Source organism: Mya arenaria, chromosome 3 (assembly GCF_026914265.1).
Source record: "Mya arenaria isolate MELC-2E11 chromosome 3, ASM2691426v1".
NCBI classification, from domain to species: domain Eukaryota; kingdom Metazoa; phylum Mollusca; class Bivalvia; order Myida; family Myidae; genus Mya; species Mya arenaria.
The window spans coordinates 37169695-37196529 of NC_069124.1; the positions used below are offsets into that span (position 1 = coordinate 37169695).

The window sequence follows — 26835 nt, forward strand, 5'->3', positions numbered from 1 at the left end:
CTATTTGGATTTCGCCAACTATGTTATTTAGGAACTCAATATGATTGAGTTCACGTGCATTTACTTATAATTAGATAATTCAACATAATCAGATATGGATTTCTTAATGATATATTTAGATGACATATAAACGATTACGTTAATGTCCTTGTTTAAGGGATTGAACTGAACATTCACTTTATACATGTATTATTTTTCATGATGTATCATGAACAGGAACTCTTTGTTATGCTTATTATGTCCCGAAATTTGAAAACTGTTATAAAATCAATAAGTCAGGTTGTTGATGTACACATAGACAATACAGCTTAACTGCATATAAACACTTATTGAACGCATATTTCTGTTTTTGAACGTAAAGCGTTCACATTGGACGGTTTTGAGACAATCTGTGGACCAAAAAACGGCTTGATGGCGTGCATGTTAAACAAGAAACTTGCGTGAAATGTGACGAGTTAAAGATTTGCCGTACGTAGCCAACAAGAAGGTTATGGTTAGTGTTTATTAAAGGAATCCAAATTTGTTTTCATTAGTTAAAGAGAGAGAAATATTATCTTATCCTTAGTATTCAATTATATAAGTGCATTGCAAATCATAACTATACTTCAAATAATAAAAAAATCGAGCTTTTCAAAATGACTCTTATTCGTAGAACACAGTTGGACATCGTAAAGCAAATACAATCGACTATCTATAACATATATTATAAATTTAAACTGGGGGAGGACACCCAGACCCCCGCCTACTTTATGGATATGCCCTGCTACTTAAATTATTTTATACACGCTCAATACTCTTGGCTAAAATTACTGAGACAAACTGAGAAATATTCACACTATTTCCGTTCCCCATTACATGCTCAAACTCGCAATTTGTAGCAGGCTGAAAGCCTGTCGACGCTTTTATCGTTTGATTAGTCGGCGCCCTCCTGAGTATTTGATATTACTCAAGAATTACTCCAACTATGGGACCAGTTAATAAATTGCAGAACAATGCTTTCAATATTGTCCATGTTGGACGATAAAATGTGAAGTTCAGTGTGTTTTATAAAAAAATACACATTAACTAATAAAGCAACCTTAAATTATAATAGCCCTGATTATCCTTTTAAAAATTTTGATTTTAAATACAATACAAGACGATACAATACAATAGTAGTTTATTTCACATAAAAAACTTACAAAGTTTATAGCGATAACACACAGAATGGTGGTGAAAGTATAATATTTTCAGAGGAAAACGAAGTAGGGCATTAACATTTAGCACGTGTAAGATTCAATGCATTTTAGAAAGTAAAATAAGCATAAGTTTGTACAAATAACCAAATAATCATGTTCTTCTCAGTCATTAAAAATATATGCATTTCGAAATACCGATTAAAGCCGGTCTTGATATTAATGACATTATTTTTTCGAATTTGTTTAAAGAATGCCATCTACAATAATAAGACTTAAAATATTTCAAACGTAAATCTTCTATTTTAGATATCTATATGCAAGTGTTTCTTCTAATTTTATTGCGCAGACTTGATGCTAAGCATCATTTTTTTTAAATGTAAAAGTGTAGAATGATGCATTAAGTAATGATTCAAGGATGTTAGTATGTACATGTACTTATGCACCAGTCATTTGTAACCACGCCCCCCGAATGGTCCGGGGGTATACCGGGGATAGCCGGGGAAATGGGCCGTGTTTTTACCATCCCGGTGGCCCCGCAGTGCCGGGTGAATGCGGTGGTTTTGTATTCGCGCCAAATATAGCGGGGAATGTGCCTTTCTTAGGGTCCCTGGGGTTGCGGGTGCATTTGGCTGGGATTTTACCCATCAGTTCGTCCCCGCAGAGCGAGGGTTTTACCCGGGCTTGGCTAGACCGAAAGTCAAAGTCCCCGCTATTCCCCGGACCTGGAGGGGCCGTGGTTACAGTTGACTGGTGCATTACAATAGTAAATTGTTTGATGCGACACAGTGTTTCCATTTATTTTGTGTAAGTGCATACTAACAATCTTAAATGTGCAATGTACTATGTACACGTTGTAATAGATAGTTTTGTCCGTCTGTCTGACTGTCTTAAAAATGTCAAGTAAGAGGTATAGGCTTTAAGGCTATTCCAAACATAGAACATAAACAAATGAATGAATTACAATCACAAAAAATAATTAGAGGACAACAAGTAATTTTACAATTTCATTTTAAAAACTGGTTTGTTTACGCCAACTGAGCATTTAATTACATCTTCAATAGGATCCATGTTTAATTGTTTTGTTTTTTTCGGGTTTTACAGAGTTCTCCGGGTTAATTTCCGGGGAATAAACCTGTCCGAATCCGATGACAAAGAATCTATTTTCAACCGATTGTTTCTAATGCCCCGATCGCGGCCAAAATGTATACATATATACAAGTATTTGTTTTGATTCAGTACGCGTTCATTTTGGAACTTTTTGCGTATTCTGCTTATATCGCTTGAGTTGATACGCCCGTAATTTGTCAAATGTTAAAACTGTTATGTCGATCTGCCGATGGTCGATTTCAATTAACGGTTCTTAAAGTTTAAAAGCATAAAAACGGTTAACCTTGTATCCACTGCTCCGCAATGAATACAAAATACCCATTCATTTCGGTGTTAGTAGTTCAAAGGTCAAGGTCACACTCAAACGTTTTGAGCTTTGTTAAACTATATAATTGGATTATAATATGACCGCTTTATAAAGACCTCTTTTGATGTTGGTTTTATTTAATCTAAGATAAGGTAACATGCAAAAAACAAGAGGCCAAAAAGGGCCTATGCTCTACTGGCTGGGTTTGTGTGGTCAACATCACTGTTTTCGAAAAGAACCAACCTCTTATGGATATCTGAATACTGTACACGTTTCATCGAGATACAATCAAAACTGAAGACTCTATCTTGTTCGCAAGCATTTTTTACGCAATAGCGATTTTTTTATACTATCAAGGCCCATAATCTTATCATTTCAAGGCCCATAATCTAGGCATGCATGGGCAGATCTAGCTGGTTTTCGAAAGGAGCCTAGCTCTAATAAATATCCAAATACTGAACAAGTTTCATCGAGATACAATCAAAACTGAAGACTGTATCGTGTTAACAAGCAATCGTTTACACAATAGCATTTTTTATACTATCAAGGCCCATAATCTAGGCATGCATAGGCTGGTTTTCGGAAGGCACCAAGCTCTAAAGGATAGTTAGATATTGTACAAGTTTCATCGATATACAATCTAAACTGAAGGCTGTATATACTGTACAAGTTTCATCGAGATATAATCAAAACTGAAGGCTGTATCGTGTTAACAAGGAATTGTTTACAGACACACGGACGCACATACTACGTACACATTACCATCGCATAGGCTCCTCTGGCTTTTGGCTAACAAAGTTTTAAATTCTCTGAAAACATCATGTGATCAGTAAAAGCAAATATCTACAGATTTGGGAACAGTGCGTACTTGTGAAGCATTGTGCCTTTTTTTTTTATCAATTTCAAAAATAAGAAACAGTGCACGTAACATGCCTCTAATTTGGCCAGAAATTTAAAGGAGTTCTGACAGAAAAACGGCTTTGTTGGATCTTAATTACGAACATTCTCTACGTTGATGTATTCTCTATATATCTGATGTAAGTCAAGCTGACTGCTGTTCGTTGAAAAATCGGGCTTCAATCAAATCATTTGACTTTAACAGTAACAAGGTTAAAATAAAGACCTCTTTGATAACATTGAAGCGACACCCTAATGAAAATTCCCCCAAGAAGAGTGATGATATAAGCAATTCTTAATCTTTGTTAAAAACAGTTCAGCCTTCAAAACTATTCTACGCATTCAATCTGATTAAAATGTACTGCCTTGAAAAATGTCAAACCATACAAAAGATCACGTTAATCTGTAGGATAGTTGCGGCTAATATCAACTAGATCGGCGATGTTAGCTTTGATTGATGCTTTAAAAGATTTTCTAAATAACTTTTGTTTCCACACATTCGAACAGCAGGCGATTTCTTCTGTGAGTTGCGTGCATCGCAACAGTTGTCTTGCCTGATGACGTACACAGAAATTAGTTCATCAGGGTAATTCAAGTTCAGTTTTACTTTTAAATTGTCAAAACAAAGCCACCTTAAGTTCTAATCGCGTTTGTAGATCTAATTAATATCGTCGAAAACGGTACGTGTATACGAAAAACGCGTATCAGGTTGAGATCCATTTTAGTGAGTTTACCAGAGTATGATATCGTGTTTAGAATAGATTGAATTGGTCCTACCAAAGCGATTGAATTCTTTTGAGTGTATTTAACACGGAAAGTTGTGTTTCCGTCGTTTTTGAGATATGTGGTGCATAAATAATACAAATACATAGCATTCATAAATCACAAAAATTATAAAATATTCTATTGCGCTTCAGAATTACAAAAAACAGTTAAAAGTAAATATGTCTACATCTAAACTATCATTGCCAATAAAACTGACTAAACAGACTAAACAGATAGGTTTTCAATCTAAAAGTGGCCTCAAATTCAATGTTTTTCGGATAACTAGGTCGATCATTCCACCATTTTGGACCAATGACAACGATTCATCTGTCAGCTAATTTGAATCGTTGCCTTGGAATCGTAAATTGAGTGTCACTATTTGATCTAAGTACATTGAATTTGAATAGGCCTATAAAGTGACTCGCTCATGTTTTCGGACCAAAATTAAGTTTTCCCGGTAATGCATCTGAAAAAAACATATTTTATCATTATTTTAACTCTATGATATCAAAATTGCAGAAAATATACAGTTATAGCATAAAAAATATTTTGCTTTAGTAGGGTTCGAACCCCCCAAAAAGTCAACAAATAACAGCCAGCAAGTCCATAAGGCCACCGGGACTTTAACAAAATTGGTGGATATGTTGATATCTTAAGGATACATTGATAACATCACGTGATAATGTCAATCAATCAATCACGCAACACCACAGCAGTAATTAATTTTGTATTAACGCGATTGGAAATTGTTTTCGTCAAAGACGATATTTGAGCAAATATCAACACTTTCTGAAGGGTTCCAGCTTTTGGTATTTTTGTTTTAACACTCCTTATGATATGCCACACTTTATTTCGTAATTAAAAAAGTTCACTTTACGAACCGTGAGCGAGACACTTAAATAATGGTCTTTATGAATTCCAGTTACATGTTATTATTGTTATATAACTCTACATTTAACAGACAACTAAAGGTTGTTCCGATTTCAAGCTATAACCTTGAAATTGAACATACGGACGCGAACATGACACTTTCTGCGAGTTTCGTGCTTAAGAACTACAAGTAGATTATTTGTATCAGTTTACAATAACGCGGTACGACGGCTCCGCCCATAACACGGACTATGAAAGATGAAAAACCTCACCGAAAAATATTTTTCTTTGCACGGGAATTTTTTTCTGGAACACGTTTCTTTTCTCATACATTTCCCGAACTTGTGCAAGCACCGGAAGTCGTCTTTTGTACACTTTCGGCAGTCCGGTTTGTCCACGAAGCGGCACGCGCTACATGACGTGTGCTGGCAATGAGCATGGCACGGTTGTAGGAATTCCGCAACGTCTCTGAAAACATAAAATTATTACAATGATATACATTTTGTAAAATAATGGAGAAGAAGAAATATTTACACCTCGACTTCCATTCCTTAAATGAACTGCCGTTCGGCAATTGCGTTCATCAATCGATGAACGCAACATCTTCGGATATGTTCGGATCGCAATTCATCGCATAACAATATACATGAAAACTATTGATCTTGATATTGTTTGTATTGTGTCAGCAGGTCCCGTAAAACATAAATCAACATTTTCAAAAGTGTTCATTTATTATATTTTAAATGTACTGTTGCTATAAGTGTTTCAATTTTACGTTTTAAAGTGATTTCAAGTGGTTGATCTTTTCCCGCGTTATTGGGACGTCATTTGAAAAAATGTTTCCGGTTACAGTCGGGTCGTTCTATTTACAGAATGGGTAAGAACGGATAACTGAAAGGTTTTCTTAAATGAAATGAAGTATTTTTTTTAACAATTCTTGAATGAAATAATGAACTTTTGGTGTTAATATAAGGAATGAATTGCGGGGTTGATGTCATTATCGGGGATATGAACGCACTTGGGTTGGTCAAAGTACGCGTGGAGTCCTTCGGACTCCACACACATTGACCAACCCAATTGCGTTCATACCCCGATAATGACATCAACCCCGCAATTCATTCCTTAACAAAACACGTTACTCGTGCAGGATACATTGCACGCATACCATGAAGACGCAACGCTCAAATATAGGTCACACGTACACGAACAAGTAATAGGTACACCTAACATTTCGCTCCCTCACTAATGAATGGCACAGATACTTGTAAGTACTGCGAAACGGTGTAAGGTCACTGTTCAAAGTGATACTCATCAATTTAAATGAAACAAAAATTGTACATTATGGAAAGCAAAAAAAAATTCGCGTTGCAATATTTTGAACAAGACAAACGTCAGAAACCCATCAAAATCAAATTAAAATTCTGTAAGTTTGTGAAATGAAAACAAATTTTGTTGATATAAAACAATTGATTTTAGATGACAAATATCATAGTTAAACAAAAGTTATTAATAACTAGAACAAATATTTTTATTTTACGCTTAAGTAGCATAATGCGTTTTACATTTATGATACCGTAAAAAAAAAACAGAAATACGAAAATGACACAAAACCCATTTTACATTTATCATCTTTGTAACAATGTCTGTTTATGAATTATAAAAAAGGCTAATAAATCATTTTCACTTTCATATCTTTCAAATTTAAATAACTATTCTTGATAATAAATAGGGAGATGTACGTTTATTTAACTACGCAACAGGACTAGCTATGGGCTTCGGCCCCAGTTAGTTTGTTAATGACGGTTATCTCCTGTATGGCATGGGAAACGTACAGAGGATAACTCTGGTTTACAGCTAACCTGTTTCTTAAATGTGCGCTTGTGTATAGCATTGTGAACGCCCTTCCACGAAGACAATTATTATTGTCATTTGTGAAACGATGGATCAAATCCGCGACCCCTTTGTTAAAAATGAGGTTTTTAATCAGCAGACCACTGATCCGTCAATGATTGTGAACGGATTCTACTTGGAATTTTATATTAACTATTACACAAATAAACATAGAGGTGTGACTCAACAGCTGTCTCTAATTTCCAGATATGATTCTTTCATTTTTTCTAGAGAATTGGGTAAATTTAAGCGCATTGTTTGCGTTGCTATTTTACTAGGCACTGTACGCTTTCAACATAAAAATACTCTATTTAGACAATTCGAGATTTTCTGACTTTGTAAAAGTGCCGTAATTCATAGTTATTTATGCTAGATAGTTGGTATGAGTGACCCCTTTGATAAATATGAAGAAATATATATATATTTTAGGTTATTTTAGGTAAAATGTCACTAAATTTTGTAAAGGTCAAAATTCAGCTCATTTCCTCCAAATCACTGTGATTGCCCAAGGGTGTTTGGTACAGATCTTGAGGGTGCAATTTTGGCGACACTTGACGCACCGTCCGAGTGTTTGTTACTTACATTGCTGAGCAGATTGCCCGAGGGTGTTTGGTACAAAACTCGGGGGTACACTTGTGGCGACACTGGACCCGCTGCTCCGGCGGTTGGTCCTTCACCTGCGATGGTACTGGAAACATAAAGTGCTTTATTGAACTTGCTGTCTACTTTCGACCACTAGTTAGTACGTGTAAGGAGTTTATAAGCTTATTTAATCTCAACGGCGACTGACTAGGTGTTGACCGACACCGTGTATAAATTTACAAGACGGACAACGTTTAAGGTGGAACGCGACTATTAGCGAATTTTCGAGTTAATGTCTGAAAATTGGTATACGAATAGAAGAGCATATGCCCAGTTAGAGACTGTTTTTACTTTTTTAATATTCGGAACAATTTTGAAACTACGAGTCTTCAAAATATGCCGCTGACGTCAATTTTGAGACGTCTGTCATATTTTTGCGTTCCAGCTACAATAACCGATATTTTCACCAATTCTTCGTTTTCCGCTATGAAATTTTAACCTCAAGTGCGTCTTGTGAAAACGTTCACGCACTTATCTTTTTTCTTTCTCTTGTTTTTCGTTTTTTATTTAAAATTCGTCTATAACGTCATTTTTTGCACCTTTCTTTAATTTTTGATTTTTTTTAAATACATGTATTCAATGTTTTATTACAAACCGCCTGATATCAAGTAAAGTGTACCTTACCGACTTCGTTTTTGCGCAGTATAAAATAATATAACCCCTATACCTGTTTCTTTTTCAATACGTATGGTATTAACACGTTTAGCATGATGTTAATCGAATTTTTATTCATGTTTATACGAGCTTAGTTTTGAATAAACCACTGATCAATAATATATAACAGTTATTGTTTATTTTTGTTTAACTTAAAATTCAACATTGTTTTCTTCCGTTGAATTCCGAATAGTAAACATTATTAAATCATTAAAGCACTGATTATAAATGAACTATAGTTTAAGTGACACGCTTATTCAAAACCAATACATAAACATGTATAACAACATCAATTTTGTCTTATAAACCTTTTACTACTTACTCAATTATGCATTTATGGAAAATATTAACTACTGATTACAAGATTTTCACCGCGTGTTTAATAACAGAAAGCGCAAAAATATTAAATGATTGGTGAATGCTAAAAGATTTACTGTGGTCTACTGAAATCTCATAAGGTAAAATACCATGTTTTATGCTCATCTCTTTCAAATAAAACTCGGTTGAACTATTGTTTTCGACAGGATTTCTGCATCCAAGCGGTGGATCACATACGACCTTACTATCATGGAAGTCAAATAGACTAATTTTATTTGCAAGTAGAATATAAGCTTTTTATTTATATTTTAGATATGAAGCTATATCCTACAATATTTGTATTAATATTTTGACACCAATATGCTATAATTTTAAACTGTACAATTATTGAATATATATAATACTATTTATGTTCTATGTCTATCAATGTTTGTATATATTATGAATATCTCCAGCCATGGGGGAAATAAAGAAATTCAGTTGAGTTGAGTTTGGGGAGTAAAAGCGCATCTTTAAGTAGTTACTATAAGCTCACACGCACGCACGCACGCACGCACGCACGCACAAACTCATGCACGCTCTCACACACAGGCATGTATGCACACATGCTCGCGCGCGCGCACACACACACACGCACACGTGCGTTCGTGTGTGTGTGTGTGTGTGTGTGTGCGCGTGTGTATGGGCGTGCGTGCATGTACGAGTATGTGGGCTTATACATGCGTGCATGTGAGTGCATATGTGTGAACTATAACAACCCTTAATAAGATGACGTTATAGAAACAATTCAATGTGATCATTTATATTCAGTGCAAACGCAAGTATTAAACCAAAATACGATTTACCACAACTAATAATATTGTTTTAATATTCCTTTAATAATGAATAAATATCGAAAACAATGGTTCTTATAATGAAGGATACCGAGTTTAATTTGAAAGAAATGTGCATAAAACACGGTATTTCTACCTTATGAGACAATAGTAAAACTTTAAATTAGCATTCACCAAAAAGAAATGAATCATGTTTGCGCTTTCTACTATTAAATACACAGTTACAATCTTGCAATCAGTGAATAATATTTTGCATAAATTTATCATTTAGTAAGAAGTAAGGGTTTATCAGTAAAATTTGATGTTTGTTATACATGTGAAATATTGATTTTGAAAAAGAGTTTCACTTTAAAATTTAACTGGGTTTTAAATTAACGCCGATGTAACATTTATTTTTTTCCCCGTTATATATTGATCGCATGAGTAATTTTCTTTCTGTTCAAAGAATGACCGATCATTTCTTAACGTAAAGAACTGACCACCGCCCACCCCTCCCCCAACCGTTGCGTTACAAATGGCCCTCGTTGTTCAAGAGTTTTATTCACTACCAAACTTAGTCAATAATATGGTTACACCTTAATTAGTGAATTTATTAATTGTTATGTTTTTATACAAGTTGAACGATAACCGATTGGCTACATCAACGTTAGATCCAAAACACTGACATCTATTATCGCGTATTTTATACGTCTGTATATTATCACATTTTTCTCCGATAGTGACATACAGAAGTAAACTTGGATGATTTTAAGGGGGGCGGGGCGGTTGCACCTTCTCTACTGCCTGGATCCGTTTGTGCTTATTACAATGCAGATTTCTGTCGATTATCATTTTTTGTTTGTAAGTTATATTTGTAAATGAAATGAGTGTCACATTCTGGATCTACTATGAAATGAGTGTCACATTCTGGATCTACTATGAAATGAGTGTCACATTCTGGATCTACTATGAAATGAGTGTCACATTCTGGATCTACTATGAAATGAGTGTCACATTCTGGATCTACTATGAAATGAGTGTCACATTCTGGATCTACTATGCTTTGCTTAGTTTTGACCCTTAAAACTGCAGATCTCTACTGATACTAAAATAAATTGGTAACTAATAAAGTAGTAGAGCTGTTTGTTGTTGTGTTATTACTGTATATGAATATATATATGAATCAACGCGCTTAAAGCGTTGAATGGCTTTCGGCCTGCAACATTTTGTGAGTATAGTCATGTAATTGTAAAACATATGTATTAACATAAACATCTAAAGATAGTATATGCTCACTCATAATTTCCTTCGCAAAAACTTTTATGTTTAATGTTGATTCTCAATAAGATTATGAAGTTTAAGTCACTTGAAATGTGGAATACGTCAAATAGTTACTTATAAGGTATGGAGTAATACTCAAAATCATATAAAACCTTATCTGGAGCTTTTGTGTCAAAAACAATGCACTGACACGGATAAAGCATTAAGGAATTTTTAGTCAAATCTACTCTACACTTCAAACTTGACTTGAGGCGTATTTAATTTACTAACAGTGTATGCAGGCTTAACCAAATGCATCCCAACAAAATTCATTGGACATATTAATTAGGTTTATGTTTAAGACTTCTTTCTACAACGCCAAATACCTCTGGGACGAATCACCCACATACTATTTCTTCCCTGTATGCTTTATGTACATGTATCTTTATAATGCCCTTAACATATGTCACTCGTGGACAAAATGAACATATTTATATCAGTTTTGTTTTTAAATATGCATATGCATTATGCTACATGCTCAAGATGTTGGACTGAAATAACTGAGACAAACTTTGAAATATTCACATACTTTCCGTTTCATTCGGCATTACATGACTATGACAATCAAAGCGCGAGGCGCTGAAAGACTATGGGAATGGGTGAAATGCACATAAATAAAAGTGAAAAATGTGCCGAGAGCGCTTGTGCCCACACTGGGCAAAGAAACAAACACATCTATATCTTTATGGCGTCTTGTGTCATTTTGTTTTTGTAAATGTCACTTCAATCGTCGTAATCCCCTATCCCCATGTATTTAGTGTTACAATGCATGCCCCATTTCAATGGCTTGTAAAGTTTTTTCGTTGCTTTGATTAGATATCATACGATAGGAAAATACAATATATATATATATATATATATATATATATATATATATATATATATATATATATATATATATATATATATATATATCATTTCCTTTTATTAACATAAACGTTTTGTTTAAGGAAAATCATTTTTTTACAAACAACTTCAGCAATAATTCCATTCAAAATGCACAGCTTTATATCAATTCAGTCGACGTATCCCCATGTATTTGAAGTTACAGTAAATGCTCTTTTCAATCGGTTTTTCGGTGCTTTGATTAGATAGCATACGTTAGACAAATTTTATGAACTTATACGTTTTAATTCTTTAAGGAAAATGGTTTTATTTTTTAGAAAAGCAACTTTAGCAATAATTCCGTTTAAATTGCAGAGCTTATCAGATGGTCGTTTTCCCGCGGTGAGGACAAACATGTGATCAGTTAATGTATGTAGAAACTATGTTTAGAATATAGGTCAGTTAATGTAGTTGAAACTATTTTTAGATTATCGGAACTAGTCTGTTTTTATTGAATGAGAATATGATTGTGCTTTTTAAAGTTTATTGATAAATTTAATGTTATTAATGTTTTACGTAAGTATATATACCTGTGTAGAAATAGTACTAGTGCTGTTATGAATGCTTCGTACTCTTTTGATGTTAAACAGCCAGGTTTAATCCGAACTACTTTGCTTCACCAAACGTATGCATGACTCACTGTCGTATCTGGGCATGTGTGCTTATATGAATTGAAAGCCTAATGTCTAAAACTATGCCAAGAATATACCGGAAAGAAGAAAAGATGAAAAAAATGAAAACATCTCATAAGAAATATAAACGACTAAAATCATAGAATGAATAGTATCTTGTTATTGTGTAGCAGGTAAATCACAATGTATAGTATTTGAAGCATTAGCAATGCGAAACCTGAGATACAACTATTTTAACACTAAGACAATAATTATATTTGTTTCTTATCTCATACAAGTCGAATAAAACATCACCATTTCAAATAAGCGTGCTTCAGGATCACGTCAGATTTTAATAACAAATCCTGCAGGCGATGGGACACTTACGGTCGGTTATAATTTATGAAATATCATGGGCTAAACTCGAGTGAATATCACTGCTGTATGTTCTTCCAACCAGAGCTTCCATTATCTTGACCCTCATTATTGTGATAAATATAAAGATCTAAAAATAGTTATATTCTGCTTAAAATTAAGCGCCGGAATACATGCGCAGATAGTCTAAAAATTGTAGCTGGTCGATAGCCTGTCAACGCTTTACGCGGTTTGATTTGAATTGTAAAAGTGTATAATATTCATTTAGTAAATGGTTAAAAGGTTGTTAGTATGTACTTACACAAGAGAATGGTTTTATGCGACAAACATTTTACAAACACAATTAAAAACTAACAATCTCAATAAAAATGTCAAGTAATAGCCGATTTAGGCAATTTAAAACGAAGAAATTATACTTATGAAAAAACTGATTGTAGGATAAAATGAAGTATCATAATTTCTGTCTGAATGCGATGACCCACATTCTATTCTTAACTACATTGTACATGTAGATATTATCGGTCCCCGGCCGAAGCAAATTCTAAACACAGGTATACAATACATGTATTTATTGGATTCAGTATGCGTTCATTTTGCAACTATTTGCAGATTCTGCTTTTCTATATTTCGTTCTGTAACTGGCCGATATCAAAATATAAGGGTTGATACGCCCGTGCGCGCATTAATTCGCTAAAAGTTAAAAATGTTATGTCGATCTGCCGATGCGATTTCCGAGATACGGTTATAAAAGTATGCAGGCCTAGCGGCCTACAGCCTAAAAAACAAAGCACAAATCAGCATAGTCCCATTACTTGAACAATTATTGATGTGTATTATCAAAATATTATAATTCGGCAAATGAGATTGCTTAATAATTTTGAAAGCCTCTCATTAAAATAGCCGCCAGATTTAAGTCATCCGTTGATTTATAAAGCTGGTAATTCTGCGCCCGTCTTGTGTGGAATTAGATATTTTGTACAACAACAATAACATATATCCCAAACATAAAACTGATCAGACATGCTAAGATTTCTAATATTTTCATTTAATTAACAAAAACAATAGTCATGATTAACGTCATGCTAACAGTTTTAATACAATAGGTATTGAACAAGAAACAAGTATAGGGGTTAGATTATTTTATACTGCGCAAAAACGAAGTCGGTAAGGTACACTTTTCTTGATATAAGGCGATTTATGATAAACTATTGAATACATGTATTTAAAAAAAATTAAACAAGCATTTTTTTTGAAAAATTCAAGAAAGGTGCACTTTTTTCAGCGTAACACGACGCGAAAAATGACGTTATAGACGAATTTTAAAAACAAACAAACGTAAAACAAGAGAAAGAAAAAAATATGTGCGTGAACGTTTTCACAAGACGCACTTGAGGTTAAAATTTCATAGCGGTAAACGAAGAATTGATGAAAATATCGGTTATTGTAGCTGGAACGCAAAAATATGACAGGCGTCTCAAAATTGACGTCAGTGGCATCTTTTGAAGACTCGTAGTTTCAAAACTGTTCCAAATATTGAAAAAGTAAAAACAGTCTCTAACTGGGCATATGCTCTTCTATTCGTATACCAATTTTCAGACATTAACTCAAACAGTCCTGTAATGCTATATTCAATACATGTGTAAACTGAAATATGAATACGACCTCAGTTTTGCCTGTGACGTGTTCAATGCGTAAACGGAATAATGATTAGAACCTAAGTGTTGACTATGCCTTGTACAATGTGTAAATTAGAAAATGTTAAATTGTTCAATGTTGCTTGTGTAAACTAACAAATGGTGTTAATTTTTAAACTACACAATCATTTACACCTAAGTATTGCCTGTGGTGTCGTGCACAATGTGTTAGTTTTGAAACTGATAAGTCCTATGTAATGCCTGTGCTGCGTACAGCGTGTGCAATGCTGCACCAGATGTAATTAATGTATTAACACACAAGGAACCACGGTTTTGCCTGCACTGTGTACATAATCGTACATAACCTAAAATATCAACACAATCAAACAAATATGTCTAATTAGAAACTAGCTGTACATTTGATTAACTGATTCATCTGATTTTTGTAGAACATAAGAAAGGGAGCAAACGTTAACTTTTATGGGATGTTTTGGACAACATTTGTACTTTTTCTCGCTCAAATTCCTTGAACTTTATGGTTTGGAACAGCTTTCATGTATAATCAACGATGCGTTTTTTGTTGGTTTAAGGCACCAGTATGTTTATTATTAGTGTAAATTGCACCAAGAACAAGATCTAGAAGCACAATAACAATAAATACATCCAGAAATACCAATATCTAACACTCCGAACACCTGCCTATACGACCTGCTGTTGTGGATAGAGTACATGATTAATTTCTTTTCTCCAAAATGGATCTTTAAACTTTATTTCTATCTTTGCAGTTATGGAACATAAGTCAAACTCATATTAAGATTGAGTGTTTAGATACCATATCTGTTCATTTGTCACTTCTTGGTAAATGCCTAAATCATAATTGGTTATATAATGTATTGGCATAACACGTTTTTTCACTTTTTTAAATTTAACTAATCAATATACCAATAGTGCAAACAAGTCAACACCTTCAGCATCTATTTTTAAACGTAAATATACCATTTTAATTCATAAACAAGTGCAAAATCTCGGAATCGATTCAAGAACATTATTACTTGCTACTGTGCCCTGCAAATCCGGTTCGATAATCCCGGAATCGGTGTTTATTTTATCAGCTAAAATAGAACGCCCGATCCCATTTGCTTGATGATAGATATTTGTACCTGTTTGGTCCAGGGTGAGCCCTCGGCATTCTCCTATAATTTCCACGTTGTTGTTGTTTACATTGAGTTCTTATCATTTCCCGTCTTTCACTCATGCTTCATATGCAATTGACGATTCTTGACTGTGAAGGTTTTATGCCATATCGCAAATATCAAAATAAAGATGTGGAGAAATTATAAAACATTCCTTAAACGCGCAGAAAATGTAAACTCCTGGCATTAAGATCATATTAAAAATGTAAACTCCTGGCATTCAGATCATATTAAAAATGTAAGCTCCTGGCATTCAGATCATATTAAAAATGTAAACTCCTGGCATTCAGATCATATTAACAAGAGGGCCAAATGGCCCTGAATCGCTCACCTGTCATATATTGCACATTTGTTTGATAAGAAATCTGGATGGTTCAAAGTAGTTAAGGTTTTTTAGAAGTCTGGGTCATTTTTTACCCCAATGCCAAAGTTTGGACAATAAAGGTAGAGGTCCACTTAATGATGTATTATGCCAAATAGCTCTAGTCCTTGTGAATTCGGAGAGAATTTTTTTAAATGCTTCTATTATATACAAATACTGAAAACCTAAGCCTATGAACATGGGGCGTGGCCAATTTTGACCCCAAGGCTAAAGTTTGAACAATCTTAATAGTGGTCCAATAAACGATGCTTCATACCAAATATCTAAGGCCTTCGCCTTTTGGTTTCGGAGAAGAAGATTTTTTAAGTTTTCATCATATACATATATAAGGAAACCCATGACCGCCCGGGTGGGGCCATTTTTTGACCCCAGCGCCAAAGATTGAACAATATTGGTACGAGTCAACTAGATGATATATCATGCCAAATATCTAAGCTCTTGTCACTACTTGATTTTACGTGTGTATCTATATATGTATATTTGTTATTAATTATTGTATGTGGCCCATATTGAAAATTGGTATGTGTACTAAATATGTTATCCAGTTTGAATTAAGACGTTACTTGTCTTTGTGAGTTCGGAGAAGATTTTTTAAGTTTTCACTATAACACATATAGAGAAAACCCATCAGCCCCGGGGTGTGGCCAATTTTGACCCCAGGGCCATAATTTGAACAAATTTTGTTGAGGTCCACTAGACGATGAATCATGCCAAATATCTAAGCTCTAGTCCAAGTAAGTTCAGAGGAGAAGATTTTTGAAGTTTTCACTATAAACATATCAAGTATACCCATGACCCCCCGGGGCGGGACCAATTTTGACCCCAAAGCCATAATTTGAACAATCTTTGTAAAGGTTCACTAGACGATGAATCATGCCAAATATCTAAGCTCTAGTCCAAGTAAGTTCAGAGGAGAAGATTTTTGAAGTTTTAACTATAAACATATAGAGAATACCCATGACCCCCCAGGGCGGGGCCAATTTTGACCCCAGGGCCATAATTTGAACACACTTTGTAGAGGTCCACTAGACGATGAATCATGCCAAATATCAAAGCTCTAGACCAAGTAAGTTCAGAGGAGAAGATTTTTGAAGTTTTAACTATAAACATATCAAGTATACCCATGACCCCCTGGGGCGGGACCAATTTTGACCCCAAGACCATAATTTGAACAATCTTTGTAAAGGTCCACTAGACGATGAATCATGCCAAATATCTAAGCTCTAGTCCAAGTAAGTTCAGAGGAGAAGATTTTTGAAGTTTTAACTATAAACATATAGAGAATACCCATGACCCCCCAGGGCGGGGCCAATTTTGACCCCAGGGCCATAATTTGAACAAACTTTGTAGAGGTCCACTAGACGATGAATCATGCCAAATATCTAAGCTTTAGGCCAAGTAAGTTCAGAGGAGAAGATTTTTGAAGTTTTCACTATAAACATATAGAGAAAACCCATGACCCCCCGGGGCGGGTCAATTTTGACCCCAAAGCCATAATTTGAACAATCTTTGTAAAGGTCCACTAGACGATGAATCATGCCAAATATCTAAGCTCTAGTCCAAGTAAATTTAGAGGAGAAGATTTTTGAAGTTTTAACTATAAACATAATTATAGAGAAAACCCATGACCCCCCGGGCGGGTCCAATTTTGACCCAAGGGCCATAATTTGAACAATCTTGGTAGAGGACCATTTGGTGATCCTACCTACCATATATCAACGGCCTAAGCCTTGTGGTTTCGGAGAAGAAGATTTTTAAAGTTTTTCCTTTTGGTTGCCATGACAACCAGAGTTCTGCATGGAATTAAATTCTTTGAACAACTTTGATAGAAGACCACCCAAGAAACATCCCTATGAAGTTTTATTAATATTGGCCCAGCGGTTAAGGAGGAGATGTCTTTTAAGTAAATTGTTGACGGACGACGCACGACGCACGACGCACGACGGACGCCGGACAAAAGGCGATTACAAAAGCTCACCTTGTCACAAAGTGACAGGTGAGCTAAAAATGTCAACTCCTGGCATTCAGATCATATTAAAAATGTAAACTCCTGGCATTCAGATCATATTAAAAATGTAAACTCCTGGCATTCAGATCATATTAAAAAGGTAAACGTTGGTGTTGTTTTAAACGTTCTAAAGCGTTCGTCAAGTTTAGATGGTGGTATGTTTTAATATAATAATTATGCAGTCCTTATGATGTTGCAAGCAGAATAATACTATAAAATCAGCATCGCAACAAACCGAGCTTTTTTTTATTAAAATGCAACGAATGACACAAAACTTCATAATTACATTACTTTCCTAAACCAAATATTATGGCAACTATACTTAATTTAAATTTGTTTTGAAGAAAAACGACAAAACATCAAACTTCCTCTTTTTAAAAGACTACAGGCCAAGAGCCTCGAAGTTCTAATATTTCTGGTGCCCACGGAGCAGAAAGCAATAAAACATAGTTTGCATGGTGCAACCTCTATTGATGCAGAAAATAATACAAACTCATATTGCAGTAGAACATGGTACATACCCATACTGCAGTACAACATGATACATACCCATACTGCAGTACAACATGGTACATACCCATACTACAGTACAACATGGTACATACCCATACTGCAGTAGAACATGGTACATACCCATACTGCAGTACAACTTGGTACATACCCATACTGCAGTACAACATGGTACATACCCATAATACAGTACAACATGGTACATACCCATACTGCAGTACAACATGGTACATACCCATACTACAGTAGAACATGGTGCACACCCATAATACAGTAGAACATGGTACATACCCATACTGCAGTAGAACATGATGCATACCCATACTGAAGTAGAACATGGTACATACCCATACTGCAGTAGAACATGGTACATACCCTTACTGCAGTAGAACATGGTACATACCCATACTGCAGTAGAACAAGATGCATACCCATACTGCAGTAGAACATGGTACATACCCATACTGCAGTAGAACATGGTACATACCCATACTGCAGAAGAACATGATGCATACCCATACTGCAGTAGAACATGGTACATACCCATACTGCAGTAGAACATGGTACATACCCATACTGCAGTAGAACATGGTACATACCCATAATACAGTACAACATGGTACATACCCATACTGCAGTAGAACATGGTACATACTCATACTGAAGTAAAACATGGTACATACCCATACTGCAGTAGAACATGGTACATACCCATAATACAGTACAACATGGTACATACCCATACTGCAGTAGAACATGGTGCATACCCATACTGCAGTAGAACATGGTACATACCCATAATACAGTACAACATGGTACATACCCATACTGCAGTAGATCATGGTACATACCCATACTGCAGTAGAACATGGTGCATACCCATAATACAGTACAACATGGTACATACCCATACTGCAGTAGAACATGGTACATAACCATACTGCAGTACAATATGGTACATACCCATACTACAGTAAAACATGGTACATACCCATACTGCAGTAGAACATGGTGCATACCCATACTGCAGTACAACATGGTACATACCCATACTGCAGTAGAACATGGTACATACCCATACTGCAGTAGAACATGGTGCATACCCATACTGCAGTAGAACATGGTACATACCCATACTGCAGTAGAACATGGTACATACCCATACTGCAGTACAACATGGTACATACCCATACTGCAGTAGAACATGGTACATACCCATACTGAAGTAGAACATGGTACATACCCATACTGCAGTAAAACATGATGCATACCCATACTGAAGTAGAACATGGTACATACCCATACTGCAGTAGAACATGGTACATACCCATACTACAGTAGAACATGGTACATTCCCATAATACAGTACAACATGGTACATACCCATACTGCAGTAGATCATGGTACATACACATACTGCAGTAGAACAAGGTGCTCACCCATAATACAGTAGAACATGGTACATACCCATACTGCAGTAAAACATGATGCATACCCATACTGAAGTAGAACATGGTGCATACCCATACTACAGAAGACCGTGGTACATACCCATACTGCAGTAGAACATGGTACATACCCATACTGCAGTAGAACATGGTACATACCAATTCTGAAGTAGAACATGGTGCATTCCAATACTGAAGTAGAACATTGTACATACCCATGGTGCAGTTCAACATGGTATATACCCATACTGCAGTAGAACATGATGCATACCCATACTGCAGTACAACATGGTACATACCCTTACTGCAGTAAAACATGGTACATACCCATACTGCAGTAGAACATGATACATACCCATACTGCAGTAGAACATGGTACATACCCATACTACAGTACAACATGGTAAATACCCATACTGCAGTAGAAAATGGTGCATACCCATACTGCAGTAGAACATGGTGCATACCCATACTGCAGTACAACATAGTGCATACCCATACTGCAGTAGAACATGGTGCTTACCCATACTGCAGTACAACATGGTGCATACCCATACTACAGTACAACATGGTACAAACCCATAATACAGTACAGCATGGTACAAACCCATACTGCAGTACAACATGGTACATACCCATAATACAGTACAACATGGTACATACCCATACTGCAGTAGAACATGGTGAATACCCATACTGCAGTACAACATGGTGCATACCCATACTACAGTACAACATGGTACATACCCATACTGCAGTACAACATGGTGCATACCCATACTACAGTACAACATGGTACATACCCATACTGCAGTACAACATGGTGCATACCCATACTGCAGTACAACATGGTACATACCCATACTGCAGTACAACATGGTACATACCCATACTGCAGTAGAACATGGTACATACCCATACTACAGTACAACATGGTACATACCCATACTGCAGTAGAACATGGTACATACCCATACTGCAGTAGAACATGATGCATACCCATACTGAAGTAGAACATGGTACATACCCATACTGCAGTAGAACATGGTACATACCCATACTGCAGTACAACATGGTACATACCCATACTACAGTACAACATTGTACATACCCATACTGCAGTAGAACATGGTACATACCCATACTACAGTACAACATGGTGCATACCCATACTGCAGTACAACATGGTGCATACCCATACTGCAGTAGAACATGGTGCATACCCATACTGAAGTACAACATGGTGCATACCCATACTACAGTACAACATGGTGCATACCCATACTGCAGTACAACATGGTGCATACCCATACTGCAGTACAACATGGTACATACCCATACTGCAGTACAACATGGTCCATACCCATACTGCAGTAGAACATGGTACATACCCATACTGCAGTAGAACATGGTACATACCCATACTGCAGTACAACATGGTACATACCCATACTGCAGTAGAACATGGTGCACACCCATAATAGAGTAGAACAGGTAACATACCCATACTGCAGTAGAGCATGATGCATACCCATACTGAAGTAGAACATGGTGCATATCCATACTACAGTAGAACATGGTACATACCCATACCGAAGCAGAATATGATGCATACCCATACTGCAGTAGAACATGGTACATACCCATACTGCAGTAGAACATGGTACATACCCATACTGCAGTAGAACATTGTGCATACCCATGGTGCAGTAGAACATGGTACATACCCATACTGCAGTAGAACATGGTACATACCCATACTGCAGTAGAACATGGTACATGCCCATACTGCAGTAGAATATGGTACATACCCATACTGCAGTAGAATATGGTACATACCCATACTGCAGTACAACATGGTACATACCCATACTGCAGTAGAACATGGTACATACCCATAATACAGTACAACATGGTACATACCCATACTGCAGTAGAACATGGTACATACCCATACTGCGGTACAACATGGTACATACCCATACTGCAGTAGAACATGGTACATACCCATACTGCAGTAGAACATGGTACATACCCATACTACAGTACAACATGGTACATACCCATACTGCAGTACAACATGGTACATACTCATACTGCAGTAGAACATGATACATACCCATACTACAGTACAACATGGTACATACCCATACAGCAATACAACATGGTACATACCCATACTACAGTACAACATGGTGCATAACCATACTACAGTACAACATGGTACATACCCATACTACAGTACAACATGGTACATACCCATACTGCAGTACAACATGGTACATACCCATACTGCAGTACAACACGGTACATACCCATACTGCAGTACAACATGGTACATACCCATACTGCAGTACAACATGGTACATACCCATACTGCAGTAGAACATGGTACATACCCCTACTGCAGTAGAACATGGTACATACCCATTCTACAGTAGAACATGGTACATACCCATAATACAGTACAACATGGTACCTACCCATACTGCAGTAGAACATGGTACATACCCATACTGAAGTAGAACATGGTACATACCCATACTGCAGTACAGCATGGTACATACCCATACTACAGTACAACATGGTACATACCCATACTATAGTACAACATGGTACATACCCATACTGCAGTAGAACATTGTACATACCCATACTGCAGTAGAACATGATACATACCCATACTGAAGTAGAACATGGTACATACCCATACTGCAGTAGAACATGGTACATACCCATACTGCAGTAGAACATGGTGCATACCCATACTGCAGTAGAACATTGTACATACCCATACTGCAGTAGAACATTGTACATACCCATACTGAAGTAGAACATTGTACATACCCATACTGCAGTAGAACATTGTACATACCCATACTGCAGTAGAACATTGTACATACCCATACTGCAGTAGAACATGATACATACCCATACTGAAGTAGAACATGGTACATACCCATACTGCAGTAGAACATGATACATACCCATACTGAAGTAGAACATGGTGCATACCCATACTGCAGTAGAACATGGTACATACCCATACTGCAGTAGAACATAGTACATACCCATACTGCAGTAGAACATGGTGCATACCCATACTGAAGTAGAACATTGTACATACCCATACTGCAGTAGAACATTGTACATACCCATACTGCAGTAGAACATTGTACATACCCATACTGCAGTAGAACATGATACATACCCATACTGAAGTAGAACATGGTACATACCCATACTGCAGTAGAACATGATACATACCCATACTGAAGTAGAACATGGTGCATACCCATACTGCAGTAGAACATGGTACATACCCATACTGCAGTAGAACATAGTACATACCCATACTGCAGTAGAACATGGTGCATACCCATACTACAGTACAACATGGTACATACCCATACTGCAGTAGAACATGGTACATACCTATACTGCAGTAGAACATGGTACATACCCATACTACAGTACAACATGGTACATACCCATACTGCAGTAGAACATGGTACATACCCATACTGCAGTAGAACATGGTACATACCCATACTGCAGTAGAACATGGGATGCAAACGAATATTCGAATATTCGATCAAACGTTTGGTATTCGAATGTCAAAATCGGTATTCGAATATTCGGAAAAATACTTTACTAGTTCCCGAGTTGGTTTGGGTTTTCCATAGTTATATTTAGTCAATTTAGAGGTCAATCTCAGAACGAGGCTGCTTGTCCTACGGAAAGACCCTCCGTTGGCGCAAAACGATATTTGACTAGGAATCCATCTTATTTCACATTATTTAAACATATAAAGACAGCGGAATTGAAATTATTCGATTTTGTTGTTTGTCTGTTTATAATGTATTGTTTTTTTCTTCCTGAAAATTGCAAATTTCAAAGGCTTATTTGGGAAAAATCGGGGTCCGCCGCTACGGCAAATAGGGTCAAATTGCCCCGGCTATTACTTAAGCGAATGATAATAGTAGTTTACTACATCTTCCAAAATATGTATTTTGGTAATCGAATATTCGAATATTCGATCGAAAGAATTACTGAATATTCGAATATCAATTTTGCCATTCGTTTGCATCCCTAGTACATACCCATACGGCAGTAGTACATAGTGCATACCCATACTACAGTAGTACATGCTGCATACCCAAAATGAAGTAGAACATGGTACATACTCATACTGAAGTAGTACATGGTGCATACCTATACTACATTAGAAGATGTGGCATGTGGACATTTGTTTTCATTAGTATGTCATGGCCTATACTAAGTGTTAAAAAGTCGTTTGAACGAGTTTAGTAATTGTGGCCATGAGATAAAGAAAAATTCACATATGCCACCTCTGTGCCACCGTTATTAGCTTTTTGGGGAAGAATACAAAATCAGCTCTAACCAAGACATGGCATTTATTATTAAATACACCATCTCAGACCACTGGTTACATTCTATCTTTATAGGTTTTGAAGATGACTGGTTGAATGGTTTGTAATTTTAAACTATTGCTGGATCTTTTGATCTATCGCTCTAATGTCTTTATTCCTATATATAGTGTTGGGGGTCGTGAAAAACTAGAAATAGTTGTCCCTGACATTGGTTGCCGTATTGTTTCGAAACGACAGACCTTATGGATCAAAGAATTACCCACAATTATGCACCTGTCAATTGTACCCCCCCACACCCCCACCCTCTTGAGGTCTGGGGAATAGCGCGTTGAATTTGACTTACGGTTCAGCCAGTCAGTCCCCCGCTATTTTCGGCGCGAAAAACCACAGCCGCAGTCACTCGGCACTACGGTGCCACCTGGAAGGTAAAAACAAGGCCCATTTCCCCCGCTATCTCCGGCATACCCACGGATCTGGGAGGGGAGGGGGGCGTGGCTACAATTGACTGGTGCATAAGTTGAATAGTTTTTTTTTTCATTTACGATGAAGAAAATACCAGCTAATAAATTTATAACAGTTTGGAACTACTTAAGAAAAAGATCAACCCGCACATTTTCATACTATTATTAACAATTTTCTATATCTAAAAAACATTTGTTAGAACACAAAAATATCAAAATTTCATTACTGCTTTTCCGGCAAGAAAGCTTTAGTAAGTCTTTTGGCAATTTAATTTTCGAGGGAATGAATTCGAGAACTGTCAATGCTTCAAGGTTAAATTTAAGCGTTAAATTAACATTGATTTGTTATATTAATACAAATACACAACCTGCTCTGAATATTTCTTAGCGTTCACAACGACGACAAGGGGGGGGGGGGGGCGGGGGCAATAAAGGAAAACGATAAACATGGGCAAAATCAAGTAAAGGTAATTGTTAAGCATTGAGTTCAATTCTGATTTTTGAGTCACTGTTTCATAATGGGAAAAGTTGGGTGACATAAAATTGAGCTGTATGAACATACGCCATTCAACGTTCAAATATAGGTTTGGACGACAATTGCGCCATTCGATTGTTATGCTCTGAGCTACACACAACACACCCTTTATGAATGTCGTGAATGTCGAGAATGATGCGAATGTTGCGAATGATTTGTATGTTGTAAATCTCGGGAATATTGTGAAATGTGCTTAGAGGATATCAAAAAATCGGTTGTCGTTTTTACTATTTAAATGCCGAATGTCGCATGTTCAGCACACACCATAAATTCCGCAAACAACACCGACCCATTATGTTAATCTGAACATAACAACATAAGTTTTTAGCAACTTAAAAATATATTTAAATTTATGTGACAACATATTGGCTAATCAAACTCTAGATTATTACAATTGTGCTAATCGAATGTTGAAAATAAGAATAAACAATAAGAAAGCGTTGGTAGAAAATGTGGAATACTGTATCATGTCACTTCGTAGGTACGGGGGGGTAGGGGGGGGGGGGGGTACACGTATTCCGAATCTGCAACGGTTTAAGTGAGGTTTTGGAGTCTGATATGCAAGATGGCGGCGAAACAATGACACAATGGGATTTCCGGACCTGTTCTCGCCTGGTAAGTAGTATAAAGTATATATTTCCAAAATATCATGACGCGCATTCGGCTCTACAATTACCATTCCTCCCTAGACTTTTTATTTCATGTTTCTAGGTTACGTAATAAAAAAGTTATTGAAGGAAAACCTTCGACCAGCCTGATGTTTACAAATGTGAGAATTCGATACTTTTAAGGACGTTTAAGCTCAAAAACACGTTTTTTTGCAATGGTTTCGACATTAACATTATTTAAAAGTGGTATTTAAATCTCCTGACAATTCCTTTGCTGTACAAGAGCCTTCATTGTCATTTTCTTTTGGTTTAACCACCTAAATGTGTGCTGATAACAGTTCAACCACCTTTTGGCATCTGAACTGAAAGACATTTGACGACACATCGGATTAATTGCAGAAAGTTTCCTTTATCAGTTTGGTTTTTAAAGTAAAATGACATTTAAAACAAATATCGGCAGTATAAAATCAATGAATACGTCGCTTACAGGCGCTTAAAACAGTTCTATAGAGTTTGCATTGACACTGCTTTGAAGATACAGGTGTGACTCGAGGAACTGAAGTAGGAGGGGCGCAATCTGTTTACATGCGCCCTTACCTCAGACATTTATTTCGTATATGTTAAAATAGTGGCAGGGGGTTTGGCGTACTCGCCTTTTTTAAATAAAATCCTAGTCCGAAAGCGTAAATTTTTAGCGTATCTTAATGTTTTTCTCTGATATTAACATAAAAAGTAAACTTATACGATTTAAGGGGAGGGGCACACCCTTTTCATCAGTTAATGATCTGCTTAGTTTCAAATTGTTATCATAACCTATCGGACACTATTTACATGTCAATAGCGATTCTTTCTAACGATTAAGATCATATTCTTTCTACCGATCAGTGAGGCAAGGTTGTCAGGAAGTTAAAATACCACATTTAAATAATGTTAAAGTCGAAACCATTGCAAAAAACGTGTTTTTGGAGCTTAAACGCCCTAAAAAGTATCAAATTCTCGCTTCCCACATTTGTAAACAACAAAATGGTCGA

General features: G+C 36.2%; 1 protein-coding gene across 1 annotated transcript in view; it reads right to left on the reverse strand.

The window, feature by feature from the left end:
* LOC128225570 (uncharacterized) overlaps nucleotides 1-26835 on the reverse strand; it is a 42791-nt gene that overhangs the window by 11963 nt on the left and 3993 nt on the right. Inside the window, exons 2-3 of the mRNA XM_052935441.1 lie at nucleotides 7597-7702; nucleotides 5397-5592 (exon numbers count right to left, since the gene is read on the reverse strand). Of these exons, the coding sequence (XP_052791401.1) occupies nucleotides 5397-5592; nucleotides 7597-7702 (302 nt within the window). The remainder of the gene's footprint in view (nucleotides 1-5396; nucleotides 5593-7596; nucleotides 7703-26835) is intronic.